Source organism: Populus trichocarpa, chromosome 10 (assembly GCF_000002775.5).
Source record: "Populus trichocarpa isolate Nisqually-1 chromosome 10, P.trichocarpa_v4.1, whole genome shotgun sequence".
Taxonomy (NCBI): Eukaryota; Viridiplantae; Streptophyta; class Magnoliopsida; order Malpighiales; family Salicaceae; genus Populus; species Populus trichocarpa.
The window spans coordinates 15,209,483-15,229,110 of NC_037294.2; the positions used below are offsets into that span (position 1 = coordinate 15,209,483).

At 36.3% G+C, this 19,628-nt stretch overlaps 3 protein-coding genes across 6 annotated transcripts; 1 reads left to right on the forward strand and 2 right to left on the reverse strand.

Annotated features, from left to right (window-relative positions):
- Positions 1–1,495: 1,495 nt before the first annotated feature.
- Positions 1,496–5,732, forward strand: LOC7482242 (transcription factor BIM2). Its single transcript, XM_002314878.4, has 8 exons — positions 1,496–1,814; positions 1,953–2,080; positions 2,381–2,465; positions 3,395–3,464; positions 3,563–3,658; positions 4,577–4,953; positions 5,038–5,167; positions 5,292–5,732. Exons 2-8 carry the CDS (start codon positions 1,963–1,965, stop codon positions 5,382–5,384), a joined length of 969 nt encoding a protein of 322 aa, XP_002314914.2. The 5' UTR covers positions 1,496–1,814; positions 1,953–1,962; the 3' UTR covers positions 5,385–5,732.
- A 544-nt stretch (positions 5,733–6,276) lies between these two features.
- LOC18102595 (uncharacterized) lies at positions 6,277–12,842 on the reverse strand. 4 transcript variants are annotated; one of them, XR_008060425.1, is made up of 12 exons: positions 12,406–12,842; positions 12,021–12,184; positions 11,292–11,514; positions 11,067–11,212; positions 10,763–10,968; positions 10,536–10,670; positions 9,669–9,797; positions 8,394–8,809; positions 7,794–8,007; positions 7,462–7,655; positions 6,985–7,324; positions 6,277–6,618 (listed from the first exon to the last, which is right to left on the reverse strand). XR_008060425.1 is itself a non-coding variant. In XM_052456737.1 (11 exons), the coding sequence occupies exons 1-11, from the start codon at positions 12,786–12,788 to the stop codon at positions 7,123–7,125; spliced, it is 2,412 nt and encodes an 803-aa protein (XP_052312697.1). In that variant the 5' UTR covers positions 12,789–12,842; the 3' UTR covers positions 6,277–7,122. The 4 variants fall into 4 exon arrangements, 1 of the variants encoding a protein (XP_052312697.1); XR_008060424.1 differs by having other exon boundaries at positions 6,277–6,741; XR_008060423.1 differs by having other exon boundaries at positions 6,277–6,918.
- Positions 12,843–14,493: 1,651 nt separating this feature from the next.
- LOC7482243 (uncharacterized) lies at positions 14,494–17,421 on the reverse strand. The gene is made up of 6 exons (XM_002315967.4): positions 16,960–17,421; positions 16,770–16,873; positions 16,578–16,675; positions 15,876–16,081; positions 15,069–15,118; positions 14,494–14,874 (listed from the first exon to the last, which is right to left on the reverse strand). The coding sequence occupies exons 1-6, from the start codon at positions 17,354–17,356 to the stop codon at positions 14,824–14,826; spliced, it is 906 nt and encodes a 301-aa protein (XP_002316003.3). The 5' UTR covers positions 17,357–17,421; the 3' UTR covers positions 14,494–14,823.
- Between the last annotated feature and the right edge of the window lie 2,207 nt (positions 17,422–19,628).

Consider the following 19,628-nt stretch of genomic DNA (forward strand, 5'->3'; position numbering starts at 1 on the left):
ATTTTTCACAGGAAAAGAACCAGAGATAGAAAAAAAATTATGCTGGTAGGACGAACATATCACTTGACGATTGTTTTGAATATTATGTTAGTATGAAATTACAAATAACTACCTCAATTCAATAACTTAAACGGTTAGGTGAGATCTTATGATATAATTTATATTATTTTTTAATACACCCCTCAAGTAAAAGTTTTTCGAACTTGAAACTTGCACAGACCTATATTACTTTGTGCTTAATTTTTATCAAATAAACAGGGATGGTGAGATTTGAATTCATGATCGCTTGGTCATCAAGACTTTGATACCATGTCAAAAAACCATCTCAACCCGATAACTCAAGTTGTTAGGTGAGATCTCAGATTATGATTTATATTATTTTCTAATATGAAAGATAAGAGTTAAATTATATGGAGTCTCCTGTAACTTGGTTATTTTTTTTACTTTGCTTTTTTTTAATAAAAAAAATACATTTTACATTCTAAAATTTATATATATTTATAATTAATACTTCACATCCAAGAAAAAATCTTGCAGCAAAAAACTAAAAATTAATGAGTAGAAAAATATTACAAGTTACAGTAATAGTTTTGTGTTCTCGCGATCTCGAGAGAATGCTTAAGAGACCTAGACAATAACTCTGGTAATACGTGAAACAAAGATGTTATTGGCCAATGGTGTTACGATCAATGCTGGCAAATCATCTTTTTCCCGAGGCTGCTGGGTTGATAGCTTAGTTCAAGCTTCATCTTTCCTATTCCAATTCATCTGCCAAAGGCTTTTCTAATATGTTCTTCTTCATGTCAAGCTGCGGCTTTCTTTTTCTTTTTTCTGGGCTATTCTTACTCGAGATAAGTACCTGGAAGTCAAGTCTTCGAGGATAATTCTTTTGATTGCTTCAATACAAGAACACTCCTTTTCATTTCCAGACAAATGGGTTCAATCTTGCTGTGAATTTGAGAGAAAATCAAATGCCAGTAGAATGAAAATTTTCCAACTTGTAACTTGAACCAAAAAGAAAAAGGAAACCTAGGATTATTGCGAAACAACACAATCTAAAGACAAGGAAGCCCATATCTAAGATTATTAAAAGGATACAAGAAAAGAAAAAACAAAGAAAATGAAAATAAGGAAGAACACGTAGAAAATGGATTGTAGAATCTGGCAACTAGGAAGTCATATGGAAAACATAAAATGCAATAATAGTTGAGAGATTAAATAATTTATAGGTTTTAGGGTTCATATTTGTATCATCCACAAAGAAAAATTGTGAATTTGGAAGATACAAAGAAGGACGAGAGAGAGAGAGAGAGAGAGTCAATGTGATCTGTTGTTTCTCATCTATCGTATATAAAAGCAATTTCATCTTTTTATATTTTTAAAATTTTTATTTTATCAAAAATATTAAATATATATTTTTTAAAGTAAAAACACCATCCAACTATATAATTTTTTTTTAAATAATTATCCCTGTAATATATTTCGGGTACATTCATTCAATGCCCTTGAAAGGTGAAAAAAAAAAAACACTCTTGAAATTTAATTTTCTTTGTTTTTTTTTTTTTAAAAAAGCCCTGAGCTCACGGAAGAACATGAGTAAATCCGCATGGAATCTTTGCACCACTTCCAGCAAAAAAGAAAAAAAACACGAGCGACCAGACCAGACCACGAACTCCTAACTCACAAACTCAAATATACCGTTGGCAGATCGCCGGAGCCACCACAACTCTTTCTCCGACACGGTGGTTCTGTTCACCGGAAACCACCCAACTCCTTAAATTATCTATTCTCATATATTAACTACTCCAGTCCAGGTCTGGCTCAACCTATTTTTTCATTTCCTTTTCATTTGTAGTCTTTGTAATTAAAGTGTACAGATGTTTTTCTTCTTTTTCTCTCAAGAAAAAGAAATCTGAATTTCGGGTTTGAATTTTTTTGTGGTGATAAATTAGACTTATTGGAATGAGAGGAAAAGGGAATCAAAATCAAGAGGAGGAAGAGTACGAGGAAGATGAATTTGGTTCCAGAAAAGATGGGCCATCTTCAAATTTTACAATAGACAACACTAATTCTTGTAAAGGTGTGTTCTTTTTCACACTAGACTGTACTATATTAGATCCAACTCTTTTTTTATTCCTTTTCTACAAGGCTGTCACAGTTTATGTTCTTTCATTCCTTTCTTCGTGGTGTGATTTTGCATTTTTCTTAAAAAATTTCTGCACTTTGGCATGGTGCAATTTCTCTTATTTGTTTGCTTCTCTTATCATAAATTTGGAGGCTTTTATGTTATTGGGTTGTTGAAATGGTGTGTTTTTTAATGGGTTGTTGAGTTTTATTTATTTCTGTATTTTTATGATTTGGGATTTGGATTCGGAGGCAGATGGGAAGCATAGTGACAAGGCTAATGCAATAAGATCGAAACATTCTGTCACTGAGCAGAAAAGGAGGAGCAAGATAAACGAGAGGTTTGCTGGTTTATTTTTGTATATATTCCCTAGCATTTGAATATGTATGCAATACAATTCTGATTTTTTCTGCTCACATGATTCTGTATGTTAGTCATGCCTGTCTTGCTGTTGTTTGAATCACCAGCTTTGTTTTTGCTCGCACTTTCATTTCAGTGAAGGGAGATATGGAGTTCGACCAGTCAATATGAAAAATCATTGGTATTCAGGGCTTTTTTTTCTTACACTAGTTTAGTTGATGAATTTAAAACTCAAGGATAATTCGATTTAACTTTGATGGAGCCCTAGAAAGAAGGGCAGTTTGAGCTAACTTTCTTTCCAGTGATTTTGCAAAATGGTTAGGGAATTAAGTCAATGCATTACATTATGCAATTGAGCTGGGTTGAATCACTTCACTTGCTAACTGTTATTTTCAAGTCTTGAAGACACCAGTTTCCAGCACGATACTTATTTTGCAGCCAAATTATCCTAACCGTGTAATTTTGGTGGTTTTTTTAATTAAAATTTTGAACTTTGACTAGAAGTGGTTTCAGATACGGTACTAACTGATTGACAGTATTCAGGATTGCTGATCCATACGTTCAAACTTGCACCCTTTTTTATCAGCTTTTGGTCATGTTGCAGTATTACCAAATATAAGCACACTTATATAGTATGTCATAATCTTAATACTGATTGTGAGGCTTTCAATTTTTTGTGCGTGTCTGCTGGCAAGGCCATCTTTCATTATCGTGGATACCGGTATCTCAACAAATGGTCACAATTCAAGCGATGAAACTTTTTACTAGAAATATAAATCTCAGATGTTGCTTTACCATAAAATAAAGGATGCATTTGATTAAACATTCGGGTTATCAGTCAAAATTTCATTTTCTCGTGAACTGTAAAAATGGGATATAGCTTTATGAACCAGAGTCTTTTTCTTTCAGATTTCAGATATTGAGAGATCTCATTCCTCATAGTGATCAAAAGAGAGATACAGCATCATTTTTATTAGAGGTACACAACAAGCGACTCAAACTAGAGCATACTGCTCAATTCAGTAGACAAGATTTTCCATTCAAATTTGTTGACTACATATTAATGCTCCTTTGCAGGTAATTGAATATGTCCAGTATTTACAGGAGAAGGTGCAAAAGTATGAGGGTCCATATCCCGGATGGAGTCCTGAGCCAGCAAAGTTGATGCCATGGGTAAAGCTTTAATGCCTATTTATGTTGTATACTTGTGACCTTCATCCATGTATATCTGCATTAGTTAATGCCTATTTGCAAGTGTTGACATATCCACCTGTGATATTCTGCTACACTCTTCAAGTGAATTGGTGCCATGGTTTTATGACTTGAGAGAAAATTTGGAACTGATGATAAGATTTATTAAGGATGTGCTCAAGCATCCAACTTGTCTGTTATGATGCTTAACCCAATAAGTGCAGTGTGGTTTTTGTGTCTCTTCATGTTCTATATTATAAATCTGAGGCAGGAAGAATGTTCATCTAGACAACAATTAACAGTAAGAAATCTTCATGATATACTGAAAAAAAGAAAAGAAATCTGAGATGAACATTCGTAATCAAGTAATTGAAAATTGATGTTTTCTTCTCAAGTCTCAGAATGTCAACCCTGTTACCAGACTGTGGTTCTGTTTATGTTTGACTCAAATCCTGTTTCCTATGGATTAATTGACATAATACAATTTTCATAAAATTGTCTAAGGTAAAATTTGTAGTGGGGTAACTTCTTTGATATGCCTTTACTAAATTTGCTTAAAGCTTTTGGTTTTTTGACTTGTCAAAGTTGAGCAACAATCAGTGGTGTTTAGATTTGGGGCTCATTCTTTTTGGCGGTGAGCCCTTTCTCTTTAGACTTGTTCCATTGTGTTATTATCTTGTTCTAATTATACAGAGGGCTCTTGCTTCTGGACCTCCTTAAAATTACTTGCATTTTGGTTTTTGTGTTAATTGCTTTTCAAGGTCTGGTTGAGAAGTGGTATTAATTGCTTCTGTTGGAAATTTGCTGGTGGTGGAGAGAAATTGTGGATGCTTTTGAATATGGTACCTTTTTTTACACTTGGAAATTCTCAGCATTACTCACTAGATCGTCTTGAAACAGAGAAACAGCCACTGGCGCCTGCAAAGTTTTGTTGGTCACCCTCAAGCTACTAAAAATGGTTCTGGTCTAGGGGCAGCATTTCCAGGGAAACTTGATGAGAATAACATTACTCTCACCCCAGCCATGCTTCCAAGCACTCCAAATCTAATAGAATCTGACCATGTCACCTGCAAAGTGTTGGAGCATCAACCTGAGCTAGCAAATGCTCTTCCCATGCCTGCTCCTGCTCGAAGTGATGGACTTGTTGCACCTCCTCTTGAGCAACCAGTCTCTGATGCTCAATCAGCTGAGTGCCCCATCACCAGTGAAATGTTGAACCAGCAGGAGCTGGCAATTGAAGCAGGGACTATCAGTATCTCCAGTGTTTACTCTCAAGAGTGCGTGTGATCTTTTTAATATTTTTGAAGTCCTGGGTGTTTGGTCATAAGGTGGACATTGATATGGAATTTTGTGCAAACCAGGTTGCTGAATACCCTTACGCAAGCATTGCAGAGTGCCAGTGTAGATCTGTCACAGGCCAACATCTCAGTTCAGATTGATCTTGGAAAACGGGCAAATAAAGGGCTGGCCTCTGGAACATCAACATCTAAGGTACGAGGCTGGTAATTTAAAGTGGTCAATAAACAATAGGTCTTGTTATGTAAGTAGTTATAAACTAATAAACATTATGATTATGCCTGATCTAGCCAGTTGTGTGCCTTCCATTGCTTTCTAGGATCCCCAGGATTGCAATCAAGTGATGACCCACCTTAGGGATACAAGTGAAGGAGAGGACTCGGATCAAGCTCAAAAACGGCTAAAGACATAAGACCAGCATGGGATTTATCAAGTTTGCGCTGGGGATATCTTTTTTGCTCCCGATATCAACCCTCGGGTTGTTGTACATGCTGTGCTTTTGGTTTCTCAGATTCTTAAATAGTTCATGGAATCATGTTAAGAGCTGTCACCTTAGATTATATGTTTATGCTCAGATTTGTGGTCGTTTGATGCGCCGTGGCCATATCGTGGTTGTAACGTACATATTGACTAATAAATAGATATGTAATGGAGCATTTTGGGGGCCGGTGGGGAATAGGCAGGTCTGTGTGTCAGACGCAAAATTTGATAATGCTGAGCATGATTATGAGTGAGATTCAGCCTCGTTTCTGATCAACAATGAACATTTCCATTGTTAAAATCCAAAATAGAGCCTGGATTTACATTTTAGCACATTATTTTCACAAGTTGTGGACTCCAGGGACATGCTTGCTAACACACCATGGATTGCCTGGTTTCGATAAAAGAGCACTTGCACATCAAAGGAAAAACAAAAATGATCTCATCGTTCGTCTTCTATGAGCGATCGAACAATTTCAATAATAATAATAATAAAAAAAATACATATTTTAAACCACTGATTTTCTCCGAGCACAAAAAAATACTGATATTTTATGGTTGTAAAACCACCCTTTTCTTTTCTCCCTCGTGTGCATACCATTGTCACGTTACTGTGTGGTAAACCTGCTCAATGAACAATTTTGTTCTTTTTTTGGAAAAGTTATTAATGTACCCTTCAATATTATATGTTTTCAATCATATCTTTGTATAAAAAAAACCACTCAGTTCATAATATTTAATTTATCTATATTGTATATTATTTAATGAAGCCCTCCGTCATAACCAATCGTTATCCGCTGAGCTTGATAGATGTCACTACAGGATGGAGAAAGTGCTTTATATGAATACGGAGAGCGTACCGAAATACATAAGGTTTATCATAGTTTAAAATTATTTGATATTTTACAGCATCTATAGGCCTACAGTCCAAAATACGATGAGGGATGCCACCTGGTTGTTGGATATTTGTTTGTCATAACGACTCCTACAGAACAAGAGGCTCTAACATCTAGGCAAAAATGTCGTATGATGCTTCAACTGTTTGTAGCAGACACGACCCTTTCTCTGTGCTGACCTGGAATCTTCTTGCTGGCTTCCCCGTTTCCCCGATATGCATGAGCTGTCTTCATTATAAAGGCGAAAGCATCCCATGTAAGTCCTCCAATCTGGTACGATGGATCCAACAGTTGTGTTCCAAGTGCCACATATATATCACTTTCGGATCATTAATTGTCTAAATGGAAGCAATCTTTAAGCGAGCATGTGTAATCATGCAGTAATTCTGCAGACTGTTCTACAAAAAATTCTTATAAAAAACATACCAGCACGTCTTAATTATTCAAGTGGAGAAAGAAAAAGATCTATGACTGGACGATTGAAACATACAACCGATGACCTTCAACAGATGTTTTCATGTTCTCTTCACAAGTACAGCAGGAACAAATTTCATCTTCGAAGTACAGAAACTGAAAAAGAAAAAAGCATCTAATTTAAAACCATGAACTAATTAAGAATCGTCTAGAAACATTTACCTTTTGTATTGACCAGTCATCCGCAAGATGGGAAAACGAGTGCTGGAAGTAGGATTGCAACATAGAAATCATGCTTTACAGGCAGTCAAGCAGCACCTTTCTGTTAATTTCAGAAAGCAGCTCTGCGACAAGCTTATCTTATTTATTGCCATTCACATTTCCTATAGTTTTCATCAGAAAAGCATAATCATAAGCTGTTTCTTCACATTGACTATAGCAACCGCCTTCACCAAAATGCCCTCCAGTCATATTTGTTTTCAGAATGACTGAACGAGAACAATGAGAACATGCAATGTCTCGTGTTCTGGCCACCCATTTGGCAGCTTCCCAAACTCCAACCCTGGGAAACGAGCACTAAACACTTAGTTGATGGATAGAACACACATATGCAGGTCTATTTATGAATGAGTAAATGAGTAGAAATTAAAGATCAACACTCGTGATTATCAATTAAGAAAGTTCAAGATATGAATTTGCCTTGAGTCATGAAAAGATGCAGTTACAAGCATTGATGGAAGGCAAGCATCACGAGGAATGTTATCATAAGGAGAATAACTTAAAATTGATTCAAACTGCGACTGTATCTGAGGATTCCCAAATTCTTCGTAGTCCAGCAAGGTGAGAGGCAAACTTGGATCCAGCAACGTGTTGCATGCATCAAGAAATGGAACCTGATAGAAATGTTAGCCAACTATCAGTGCCACTGTATCGATGATGTAACTATGTTAACAAGAACCAAAATGCCCCTCTAAAACCCCAAATGGTTTTTAATAGTATTTTTTCTCCATATCCATTTAATGAGGGCTAACCTTCAAAATGGCAGCACGAAATAAATTTGGGTTCATATTGATAGCTGCCCCAACAAGAAGACCCCCTGCACTAAATCCAATGGCACCTAGCTGATCTCTATGAACATAGCCCTCAGAAACTAGGTAGTTGCCGCATGATATGAAGTCATATATTGAATTGCATTTGTTCAACCCACTGCCGTATTTATGCCACAAAGAATGACCGCCACCACCCCTGCCCATCCAGTACATGTCAATTCTTCAAATATGACAGATAGAAATTTTATCAAGCATTGCCATGTAATTTTTTTTCATTTAAGAAGGAAATTATCAGATACAATTTGATCCAATCTTGGAAGCAAAATGGTTGCCCAATTTTTTAACGAGGACCAACATCATGTCATCAATGAAGAAATCTTCACGTACATGTACCACTAGGTCTTGGAAAAATAATATTCTTTGTAAATAGAATATGAATACAAACAGTTATATGAAAGTTGACATCTAACTAACGTGTAGCATGTTTACTTTAATCTTACGCCTAAACTAACTCTAGTTAATTTCCCTTCAAAAGGTGACTTTGTGATCAATGAGAAATAAAATAAACTTCACAAAACAAACCTCACATCAGCAAAGGCCAGCACCCAACCACGATCAAGTAAACTCAGGCGGTCTGAGCACCAGCTTTTATCTAGAACTTCTCCATATGCTCCATAGCCCTCTAATAGTCCAGGAGATTGACCCCTCTGCCAGGCTTTTCGGGAGTACAAAATGGTCAGAGGAACCCTGACACCATCATGGGAAATGACTTCCTTTGTTTTGCAGCAATATGCACCAGAAAAGTCTTTCCATCTTTGCAATTCAATATTCAAGTTATTTTTGTCCTTATAGTTTAGTGGGTCAAGATGTTCAGAAGTATCTAGCTCGTAAGCCAGTGAGCATGATCCACAATCACCAGGAATATCTCTTACTTTCTCTTGTTGCACAATCGAAAATATCTGTTCTGACATGTTATAGTCAACAACCACACCAGGCATCTGCATATTTTGAAAGAAATGCTAGAAGAGTTACAGAGTACCCTTTCCTTATCGTACCCCTTTCTTTTCCTTTTTTAAAAAAAATAAAAGTAGGGACATACTTAAGAGGTATAAGGCACTGTCATTACAAATAGAATATGACACTGTCCAAAGAATAGAACAAAGAAGAAAAAGAAAACTGAATCGCAACTCAAGACTTTCTGATCCCATTGGATTGCAGCTAAAGTAACTCTTCTGAACACCACTGTAGGTCTACTAAATATAAGCACAGGTCTACCAAGTAGGATACTAGTAAATCATAATGAATCAGTTTAATTCCTCCATCTCATATTTTAAGAAACTTACATCCATCCAATAAAATTACCCAATCTAACAACTATGGCCTTGTAATAGTTTCTGGAATGTTATTCAATCCAACCCACAAGGGTTAGCACAAAGGCATAAGATTTGGCCTAGGATACAGGAGGTCTTGAATTCAAGTCCTACCTTTGGATAGCTTGTACTTTCTAATTCTGTGGTATACTAGGCATGCGGTATCTTCATAAAGTGGGAAAAAAAGAAGAAAAAGTAGCCCTCATCGACCCTAGAAATGACATGACTTGCTACCGCTAATTCCAAGCTGTGGAGAACCAGTAGTGGTGGCCCAAAGGGACCACAAATACCCCACAACTTGTACATATAGATATAAGAAAATAGTTTCTGGAATGCATGTTGATAAGGGCCAGTAACTGGGCAGTGGAAAATATTCTTCTGGTTCTGAGATAAAAATACTCGACATAACAAGAGAGAGGCATTGAGCTATAAAGCATCACATGTTAATAAATTCAACATGTGTAATTAAGCTTGATAGAATTTATACCACTGGAGATGACAGCACCACACGGTATACTGGGTTCATGAAGTCATGGTTTGATCCTGGAACGATGTTACATTGACTTGAGGGCAGGGGAAAAAACCATGGATCAAGATTCTCAATCTCCAACTGATTCTGCAAAACAGCTAGGGATAATTGGCAAATGGACATGTAAAAGTCTTTCTTTCTGTGAGAAAAAAAGTGTATTTAGCATCCATGCCACCATCAGAAGTAATAATTCAAACCAGCTCACCACAAGGAAAAACTATGCTGAAGGTATATAATATAAGATTGTATGTGGTATCTGCCAAATTTTGCTGATTTCTTACAGAAAACAGCAACAGTGTTAAAGATCTCAAGACAATGGTTACTCCTACAGCAAATCCCGATATTCCTCAGATTGCATAAAAACACGAGCACAAAGAATTTGCAAAAGTTTCAAGCAGTAGCCCTTCCCCGTTAGCTAAAATATCATGAAACATCCTCCCCATTGCTACATTTTTTTTTAATATAAACAGCCATTCACTTCCTGCCTATAGATGCTGAAACACAATAACTATATGTGAGAAACAAAGGATTGATGACATACTTGTTCATTAACAATCCCTTTTCTTTTCTTTTTTCTTTTTTTTTTTTTATAACAAAAGTAACATTTATTTCTGTGTTTTGAAGCCAAAAAAATAAAATTGAAAAGCTCTAACAACATGACTAATGGCATTGGTGATCCTGTAGACCAATCTGGATTTAATAGTGCAAAAAAAATGAAATATGAATTATAACACAATAAATACAAAGCAAATAGAAACCCAAAAAAAATTCCATTTGAGAACTCCCTGGTAAGTCAGAATTTGATAAAAGTAGAAATTTATGTACCACACTGTTAAACTTGATTGGCAAATTGACGGAACATAATGCAGGAAAGCTCTTCTTATTGACAAAGAGGACCAAATGTCCATTAAAAATGTCCATGTCTTGAAAGCTCATATCTTCACTTGGAAGGATGAAATTCTGTAAGATAACATTACTATGTGAAATAATAGTGATAATAGGAAGAAAAAAAAGAGAAGATATTCGTTATTTGATAATTAAATGAGCCTGACCTGCCAATCAGAAGATTGTATATCTCCAACTTGGCATTGAGCCAAATAATAATTTCCATCTAACCGGTCCTCACTTTCACTTAAAGGAGCATTTGTAAGAATATAGAACACACCATAGTGATGTTCCAAAAAATATCGCACTCCAGAAACACGCTCGCGTACTCTTTGTAAACCATCCAGCGGGTTGGTTGCATCTATCACATAAACCTGTAAAATACAGAATAGGAAGTGAGCCTCAACATGTCAGATACAGAGATGAAGATATCATTGGAAAGAAATGCAAAATGAACTAAGTAAATTCCTTCCTCGGATGAAGTTCTTGAATTTGAGTTCACAGTGATAAACTTGCCATCTTTTGTGCTTGTTATATCCACACAAAAACTTGAATTACTTTCTGTAAATACTGGGACATCATCTATCTCATCTGATCCTAGTTTTGTGAAGAGAACCCTGAAAAAAAAGAAATTGTGAGGAAAAAAAATCCATTCCATGAGAAAAAAAGGTTCCAAGAAATATTAAAATAATTTGCCTGTAAGGTCGTTGATTCTCATCCGATACTGTGTAGAACAAAGTAGTGCTATCTTGAGCCCATGCCAAACTAACAACCCCATCAACTTGTGATCGTGAAACAATATATCCATTGCTGAGGTCCTTAACTTGAAGTAAGAATTGTTCATTGCCAGTAATGTCAAGTGTGTATGCAAGAAACTTGTGATCTGGTGAAACCCGACATGTACCCACATGCACATAACCTGCTATAGTAGACATATCGACATTAATCACTGATATGATGAAATGTAGAAGCTCTGTTATTAATCAATGCACAAACATTACTCTAACCCTAAGTAAATGTTTTTGATTTACCAACAAACTCAAAGATTTAGTCAGTTCGTACAGTAAATCCATGCACGCACGCACATATAGACAGGGTTAACAGTCTGATGTAAGCGTCATGTGACCTGCACATTTGGGACGCAACCACATAAGCACACAATCAACAATGCCAAATTCTGTTCCACTTATTGACCTGTTTTATTAGGATTTTTACAGTTTAAAAGATACATTTCTCTTGGCCTTCTAAACAAAGAAAAAAACAGGGAAGAAGAATGACCAAATGGAAGAGTTAACGATACATTTCCCTCTCTATAAAGCCATGATGGGATTAAGCTACACTGTCAAAATTTCCCAAGGAAAAGGGGGAAAAAAAGGAAGAGAGAAATATCCAACTCAAATGAAAGGGGAAAAAAAAGAAGCTTGCCGTATTGTTCAGCAATTTGGTTCCAGTCAAGCAAAACTTGCTCCATCCCAAAATGTCCCTTGGCATAATTGAGAAGTGTCTTTAACAAACCACTTTCCTCAGTTTCCAACCTTCTACATAGAACTGGGTATTCCTTCCCCTCAGGAATGTACTGGTAGTACAACCTGCTCAAATGGAAAAATAAAATTACAGAAATTCACTAATTCCAGGAAAGGTTCCCTCCAAATGAAATAAAAACACAAATGTGAAGAAATTAACAGCATATGAACCATACCACCTGGACAAGTTAATTTCTATCCCATAAGAAACCAAATTCACATATTTATAATGCAAGGTTATAAAGTTAGTCATAACAGTTAAAAGGATAGGTGCAAAAGGGAAAAACCAGTGACCCCAGCGCTCAGGAGGAGTTGAAATCTGAGTAGGCAATCGATTTTTCATTTCCTCAAGCAAAGTCCTCTGCAGGTTTTGAGTGTCAGCCATGAAAGCTTGAGCGTAAGAGTTTTCTTGGTTGAGATAATCAACAAAGTCAGGGTCTTTAGCGTTTCTCATCCAATGATAAGGATCTTGCCACGTTCTGGTATGAGCAGAGATATTGAAAGGTCGTTTCTTTGGCACAGGAGGGGATTGAGAAGGCAATGGGAAAGTGGGGGTGGTGCAATGAGAAGAGAGAGGGGAAGAGGGTATGATGGGAATTAAGTGAGAAGTGAGGGGGAGAAAGGAGGTTTTGAGTGAGGGTTTTGAGACTAGAAGAGAAAGAAGCGCCATGGAGCTTGGAGATCCTGCTGTGGACAAACTTCGGGCATCTCTTTGTGAAATCAATGAAAAGCTTTTAATGATATTGGGGGGGGGGCGGGGGGCGGGGGGTGCTAAGAGAATGAAGCCCAATATACAAGACTGGAGGCTTTGGCCCGTAACAAAATGGGCTCCCTGCGTACCAAATGAATAAAAAAAAATTGTTGAAAACATGGGATTTGCAGCCTTATTTAATGCAGAAAATAATATTTTTTTTCCATGCGCTGTCACGACCCTTTTTCAAATTTTATTTTTATTCAATTACACTGTGTTTATAACAAATGAAATGGCTAATTTTAATGAGTTTTTGTGGGAGCCCTGGTGCTGGAACTTCATTGTTATTTTTCTTAATTCTTGTTTAATACTAGTTACTGGATTGAACAAGGGTTAAGTGTATATATGTATACTCATTTAAGAGATAAATAAGTCGGGGTTTTAAATAACTATTTAAGAAATAAATGGATACGATAATGTTTTGGGAATGGTTGCTGGCAAAGCCTAATAAATTTTTCAATTATCAAATAACCAAAATGATCAAATTTTCCCATTTTTTATCTACTACATCAAATTAAAACTACAAAACATACGGGTCCACACAAATTGTCTTTTGTTTTTTTTTTTTTTCTCGAGAAAAACCCAAAACCATCTCTCTCCGTCCCTCGTTCTCCTCCAGTCTGGCACCCTCTCTTCTCCAAGACTCCAACTTTGCAAATCCATGGGCTTTCACATTTTCTAACCATTGATCAAGAGGAATCGAAAAAAAAATCTCTTTTTTCCAAAATCTTCATTGCTCCTAAAATCGTCCAAATCCTACCACCGAAAAAAATCCACAACCCTCTTAAATTCTTCCCTAGCTAATAGAACAGATTGGATTTGTTTCGAAAGCAATCGGGTTTGGTGCTATGAATTCTCCACGAGGTCTCTCACCCACAACGATGGTGATTTCAATTAGGAGCTAAGACGATGAACTCTTTTTAGGGATTGTGATCACAGTTGTTAATGACTGGAACATTAGCAAATAGGATGATCTGGTACAGCATTTGTTATGCGACTCAGGTGAGAACTTGAGATGGCTATCTATAAGAAGGGTTGATTTTTTTATGACATAACTCACATGCTAGCCGGCGGTGGTTCCATGGAGATAGATAGCTTCATTTGACAATCGACACTGGAACAGAACAGAAGGGGGTATTCAGTTTTGGTTTCTTCAAGAAATTAAAAAATATATATTAAGTTTTTGAAGGCCAAGTAGATTTTTTTTTTTTTTAGTGTGTGTGTATGTGTGTGTGGCTATAACAGAAGAGAGAGAGAGTAGCTAGGTCATTTTGGTTTACTTCATCAACAAAAAGTTTAGTCAGGCTGAGCCAATAGCAATTCCTTGATATTTTATCCATAATTTATTTATGATTTAATTCATACCCGCTCATTTGCGATCACTGCACACCTATAAGGGGTCCTTTCCCGTTCTCCCTGCGTTTTGCTCTCCACAATCTCTTGAATTGCCGTCACTCTAGTCTACAGCAAGTAGTTGACGCCTTCTGGTGTCAGCCATGAGATGAGACTGAAGAGGATTCCATGGAGCAAGGATATTCTATTCCCTTGAATCACTATTGCGCCGCATTTAGCTCGAGCGCCTTTTCAAAGAAACAATGGAATTTGCACAGCATAACACCCCGAATACTTCAATATGTTTCCAAATTGAACTGAAAATTCTTGAATCAACTGTTCCAAGAAATAGAGTATACAAGGCAAGTCAACTTCCCCCAATCTTTTAGACAAACAGGCATCGTAACTTACCATTGAAACAAATGAAAGAACACATATGATCTACAGCAAAGCACAAATTTCCCAGCTACTATGCACCTCTTTAGAACCATGATTTTGAATATTGAGATACACCAATAAGTGTTGCTTATGTATTCCTTTTACCGGTCCTTTTCCATTCTTTACAGGAGCTCCCCCCCCCCCCCCCCCCCCCACCTCCATAATCTCTTCAATTATCATCAAGCTAATCTGTAGTACCTGTCGCCTTCTTCAAATGCTTCTCATCTTCAACATCCTGCAATGTCCATCGAATTTCACTCATTTACCAAACAACCGTACAATTTTGTACAAGTGCCTAGCATGCCCATTCTTTCTGACCTAACCAAGTAATTTACAGAGCAGGCATGCTAACTGGAATAAAAGGTGCTAGCTCAAAGAGTGTCATGACAGGAAGAGATTAAAAAGAAAGAACTCATAAGATGAACTTACAGAATTGTCAATCTTGTCAAAATCATCATCAAAGCTCGCATCACCATCATCTGAGAGACAGTAAATAATTGAAAAACTGAAGGCAATGACAAAAGAGGAAGCGTTGGAGAAGATTAAAAAAACTGAATGTCATTCTATTCATGGATCGTTTTTCTATGAATTATGTTAAGCAAACATTCCTTTCCACATTCCACTTGCACCCATGCAATTCACAAATCATGTCAAACAGGATGGCAGCCAAAGCATTCACCAAGAAAGGATCAGCCATTGATTAAGCACCTCAAAGTGTACGGGACATACCAGCAATGACAAAGGGTTTATCAGCATGATTATGAAGTCATGTTTCTTAAAGAGTATAATAAGCCACTAATATTAAAATTTAAATTCAAAGAGGTCCCAATGGATGTCTCTTTGACCTAAGAGGGTGTTTTAGGATTAAGATTCCAATATATGGCCCATTTCGCATAAGAGCACATTGATATTAAGGGAAAACTCTCACAACCCATTGTACATTCACCATTGGTCCAAAGAATTTAAACAACTTAATAGAAAATCGGAGACCCTGAGAGGATAGCAGCTAGGGGAGCAGAGTGAATTCCAAAATCTAGACTCGGCTTGGTTTCTTCATAAAAACACTATGTCTACTGAAAAAGTATTCTATATGTTGACTATCCTTCCATGCACGTTGTAAGCATCACAAACAAGGTAGTTAACATAAAGAGCAGAGTGAATATGTTTGAAGTCACAATTGGAGTTAATGGTGTTGCAACCAACTTGTTCATAAACCTAAATGTTGAAAGAATGTACCTGGACCCCCATCGCTGTCTTCAAGATCTCCCAAAAGAAATGAGTCCAAGTCCTGCTCAACTGAGGATGTCTCAGTTTTCAGGTTCTTAGGCGTTGATTCTGATTTAGAAGAATTCTCCCCAACCACATAACTTTCCTTTGCCTTTTCATGTTGTATCTGCTCTTCTGCTTTGCGCTTAACCTCCTCCGTATACTGCTTCTCATACCTGAGTTTTAACCACGGAAAGCAAACACGGCAAAATAAGACCTATATTGTATTATTTTGTGAATCCCATGACCACCTCTGATAGACATGCTAATTTGAACCTAAAAATTTTAGAAAATCAAATGCAAATAACCACTCCAGTCTTCCTGTTCCACTGATTCATGGATGAAATAAGCAACTGGTTTCAATTTCCATATAAAGCATCAAAACTGCTGTAACTTCACAGTTCACATTAAAAGCTATCTAGATGCGGCAATTATCTTCCCTGCATAGCGCATGCACATATGATTAAGCGGCATAAATTTTTATCTCCTGATCTTCCTAGCTCAAAGAAATGTAGCTTAATAAATCTTACCGAGATGATCAGTGTGGATTTTTTTTTTCAATTCACGTCTGACCATTAAGCATTCGTGATGGGAAACCCAAAAGCATAAACATCCTTATTCAATCACTAATTAAACCAACAGGGAACTCCAAAAAGAAGAATAAATACATACGGCCCAACATGAGTGCTGACAAGAATGAAATAAATCCTCCAGAATCTCCCTTCTTTCATCACACGCGGACACAACTCATATCGCAACTTCGAAATTTGCTGTAAATACAGTTAAAACAAACGGAGTTATAATCTGATTTCAAACACAGAAAAAGAAAATCCAACATCTTCAAATTAAAATATGCAAAATTACCTTAACGGTGGTGAGAACAAAAGTAGCATGTCTCTCCTGCCATTCACTAAGATCCTTCCGTACATTTGACTCCGTTGTCTCCACGTCAGACGGCTCTCCTTCATCTACACCATCAAAATGAACAAAATTGTAATCCGATGAGTACAATTAACAAAAAAATCATATCACATTTTAAGAGATGCGAATTTACCTTCAACTGGAAAGTTCTGAAAAGTAACAGAAGTCAATCCTTTGACAAAATCTCTCAGATCATCAGTAACACCAAACTTCCGGAGCTCCGACTCGGAAACAACAGAGCCGGAAGAGGAGGAGGAGGAAGAGAAGGCATTGGTATTAACGATGGAGAGAGAGGACAGCTGAGGAGGGATGATATCGGAAATGGACTTGATTTGGATCTGATCGGCTTGTTTAAGAGCGGCGACTTTGAACTCATCGGCTTTTTTGGAGGCTTCCAAGGCAAGTTCTTTGGATTTCTTGGCGGTTTCAGCGACTAAATCGGCGATCTTGTTGGAAGAAGTTGTTAGGGTTTGGGATTTCTTCGCTGCTTCTTCTGCGAATACCTTCGCTCTGTTCCATAAATCTTCCATTTTTCTGTGTTTTTGTTTTGTTATAGACTTTCTTTTATTTTTCTGTTTTTACGTTTTATGATAAAAAATGCATGTGGTGCAGATAGTTTGTTAACCACTCTAAGATTAAAAAAAAAACAAAAAAAAAAACGCAACGACGTTTTACTGCCGGTGCTCTATTTTCCGGATTCAGATTTCCTTTCCAAAAACAGTTTTTTTTTAATTATTATTATTTATTGAAGTAAACTCCCCCTTAATATCCTAGATATTACTTTTATTTTCTGTGTTTTTAAAAAAAAAACATTTTTTTTTTGTGGAAGTGAGTATATAGATATGGTGGATAGAGACTTTCTTATATTAATATCAATAATGAAATTTCAGGTATTTTTATAAAAGAATAATTATAAAAAATCTTTTAAAATTTGATCATGTTTGTATTTTTTATATATACTTTATACGGAGTTGCCACTTAATTTTCTAAAAAAAAAAATTGATTATTTACCAGATTATTATTATTTTTTATTCAATGATTAAAGAATTCTATAATAGTAATATTACAACTTTACTCACCAAACTGATATTACAATTTTATCAAAAATAATAATAAAAAAAACAAAAATCTGATAATTTATCAAAAACTTGCATGCAGGACGATACCACACTAAAACTTCAAATACTAATAATACAATTTTATCATCAAATTAAAAATTAAAACTTAATAATTAACATTTATTTCATCACTTGCTTGTAAAACAATACCGCACAAAACCCTTCTTTCTCGTTGCTCTGCAAAATAAAATACACCACAAGTTGCCATGGACTAGCTGGTTGAATACTTCACTTGGGCGAAGTCGCGAACAGAACAAGTGAATTTGATTCCGTTCCTTCCTACTCTGCATTTGTTTTGTGTTTTCCTCGAAGTGGAATCCCTGTATGATCTAATTAATTCACTACATGGCATATATCTCCCCATCTTGTCTCTGTCAACAGCAGCGTGCCGTCTTCTTCGTAACCTTCCGTCGTGTCAGAATAAATTGGATTCACGATATAAATCCATGACAGATCAGAAAGTTGTGGAGGTCTTAGCGTAGCGACTCCAGTACTGTACGTGCCAGCAGCGTTATATATAACAGGCCGGTGTCTCGCTACTGATAATGTCTCTGAGATTCAAGCAAAGAACTGCTGGTATATGGACTCCTTGCATGGACTTTATTCTGTTTCTCTTTGCTATGGGGTCAAATTGGAGAGACCCAATCACCTTAGGCATTCCCATGCATGGACTTTGTTGCTAGTGCTTGTCCCCGGCATCTTTCAACTATGATGTTGTTTCACAAGGGTAGCTGGCCCCTGTTGCTCGTCTTCTCCCTTGTGAAATATCTTCTTGAAAGAAGCATCAAACTAAGCTCCTTTTGTATTGTGCTTATTTATTTTTTAGGGATGAAAATGCAATCTTGTCATATATGACATTCTAAACACTATCTGGGCGTATTTGTTTTAAGGTTACGATAGATGACGTGTGTATTTGAAATCGTGTTTTTTAAAATTTTAATTATTTTTAAATTATTTTTTATAAATATTTTAATCGTTTTAATAAGTTTATTTTTTAAAATATTTTTTATGTTTTTTGGAAGTCTGTACAATGGTCTGTACACCTTCAAAATTATTTTTAGCCACTCATGTACCTTTTAGCTACCAATTCACTGAAATTTTTTTGTGTATATATATATATAAAAAATAATAATGAGACCGTTTGATGTTTTCACTCTTGAAAACAATTTCTTTAGTTTTATGATGTGGTTCGACTGTAGAGGGTGAGGCCTAGTTTGTTTTCATCTGGGCCTTTCTTAACCGAGCGGGTCGTTTTCCGTGGGAGACCGTAAAGGCCTGGCAAATGCGGGCCTGAAGTGAATTAATATATATGTGCCTGCTCAAGTTATTTTAATTTTTTTTAAAAATAAAGATTTTATTTTAAAAAAACCAAAATCTTGTTCTTGTAGAACTTAATGTTATTTTTAGAATATAAAACATATTAAAAAAAACTAATCAATTATATAAAATATAAATCGAACCATTTATCCCCATAGCTTACCAAAATCTTCTGGCCTCGGTTTGTATTCGGCTCATGCCTTATTGTTTCTCAATAATATTTTTTTTTGTCTCCATGAAAGAATGCCACTCTTTTCACTCGAGGAAGATTGGATTCATGGATTGCAATCAGACCTTTTCCTTCTGGGTTGTCTCAGCATCATGCACGCACGGTTCATTTCCGGATAGGTTCATTTCCGGATAGATA

Excerpts from the sequence above, each read along its gene's own strand:
- LOC7482242 (XM_002314878.4), top strand. The coding sequence starts at position 1,963 with ATGAGAGGAAAAGGGAATCAAAATCAAGAGGAGGAAGAGTACGAGGAA. Across the intron at positions 3,465-3,562 it reads CAGCATCATTTTTATTAGAG|GTAATTGAATATGTCCAGTA; the intron begins GTACACAACAAG and ends GCTCCTTTGCAG. Across the intron at positions 4,954-5,037 it reads TCCAGTGTTTACTCTCAAGA|GTTGCTGAATACCCTTACGC; the intron begins GTGCGTGTGATC and ends TGTGCAAACCAG.
- LOC18102595 (XM_052456737.1), bottom strand. The coding sequence starts at position 12,788 with ATGGCGCTTCTTTCTCTTCTAGTCTCAAAACCCTCACTCAAAACCTCC. Across the intron at positions 9,798-10,535 it reads CAATCAAGTTTAACAGTGTG|AATCAGTTGGAGATTGAGAA; the intron begins GTACATAAATTT and ends GCTGTTTTGCAG. Across the intron at positions 8,810-9,668 it reads TGGTGCTGTCATCTCCAGTG|ATGCCTGGTGTGGTTGTTGA; the intron begins GTATAAATTCTA and ends CAAAATATGCAG.
- LOC7482243 (XM_002315967.4), bottom strand. The coding sequence starts at position 17,356 with ATGGAAGATTTATGGAACAGAGCGAAGGTATTCGCAGAAGAAGCAGCG. Across the intron at positions 16,082-16,577 it reads GTCAGCACTCATGTTGGGCC|GTATGAGAAGCAGTATACGG; the intron begins GTATGTATTTAT and ends GTTAAAACTCAG. Across the intron at positions 14,875-15,068 it reads TTGACAAGATTGACAATTCT|GATGTTGAAGATGAGAAGCA; the intron begins GTAAGTTCATCT and ends TGGACATTGCAG.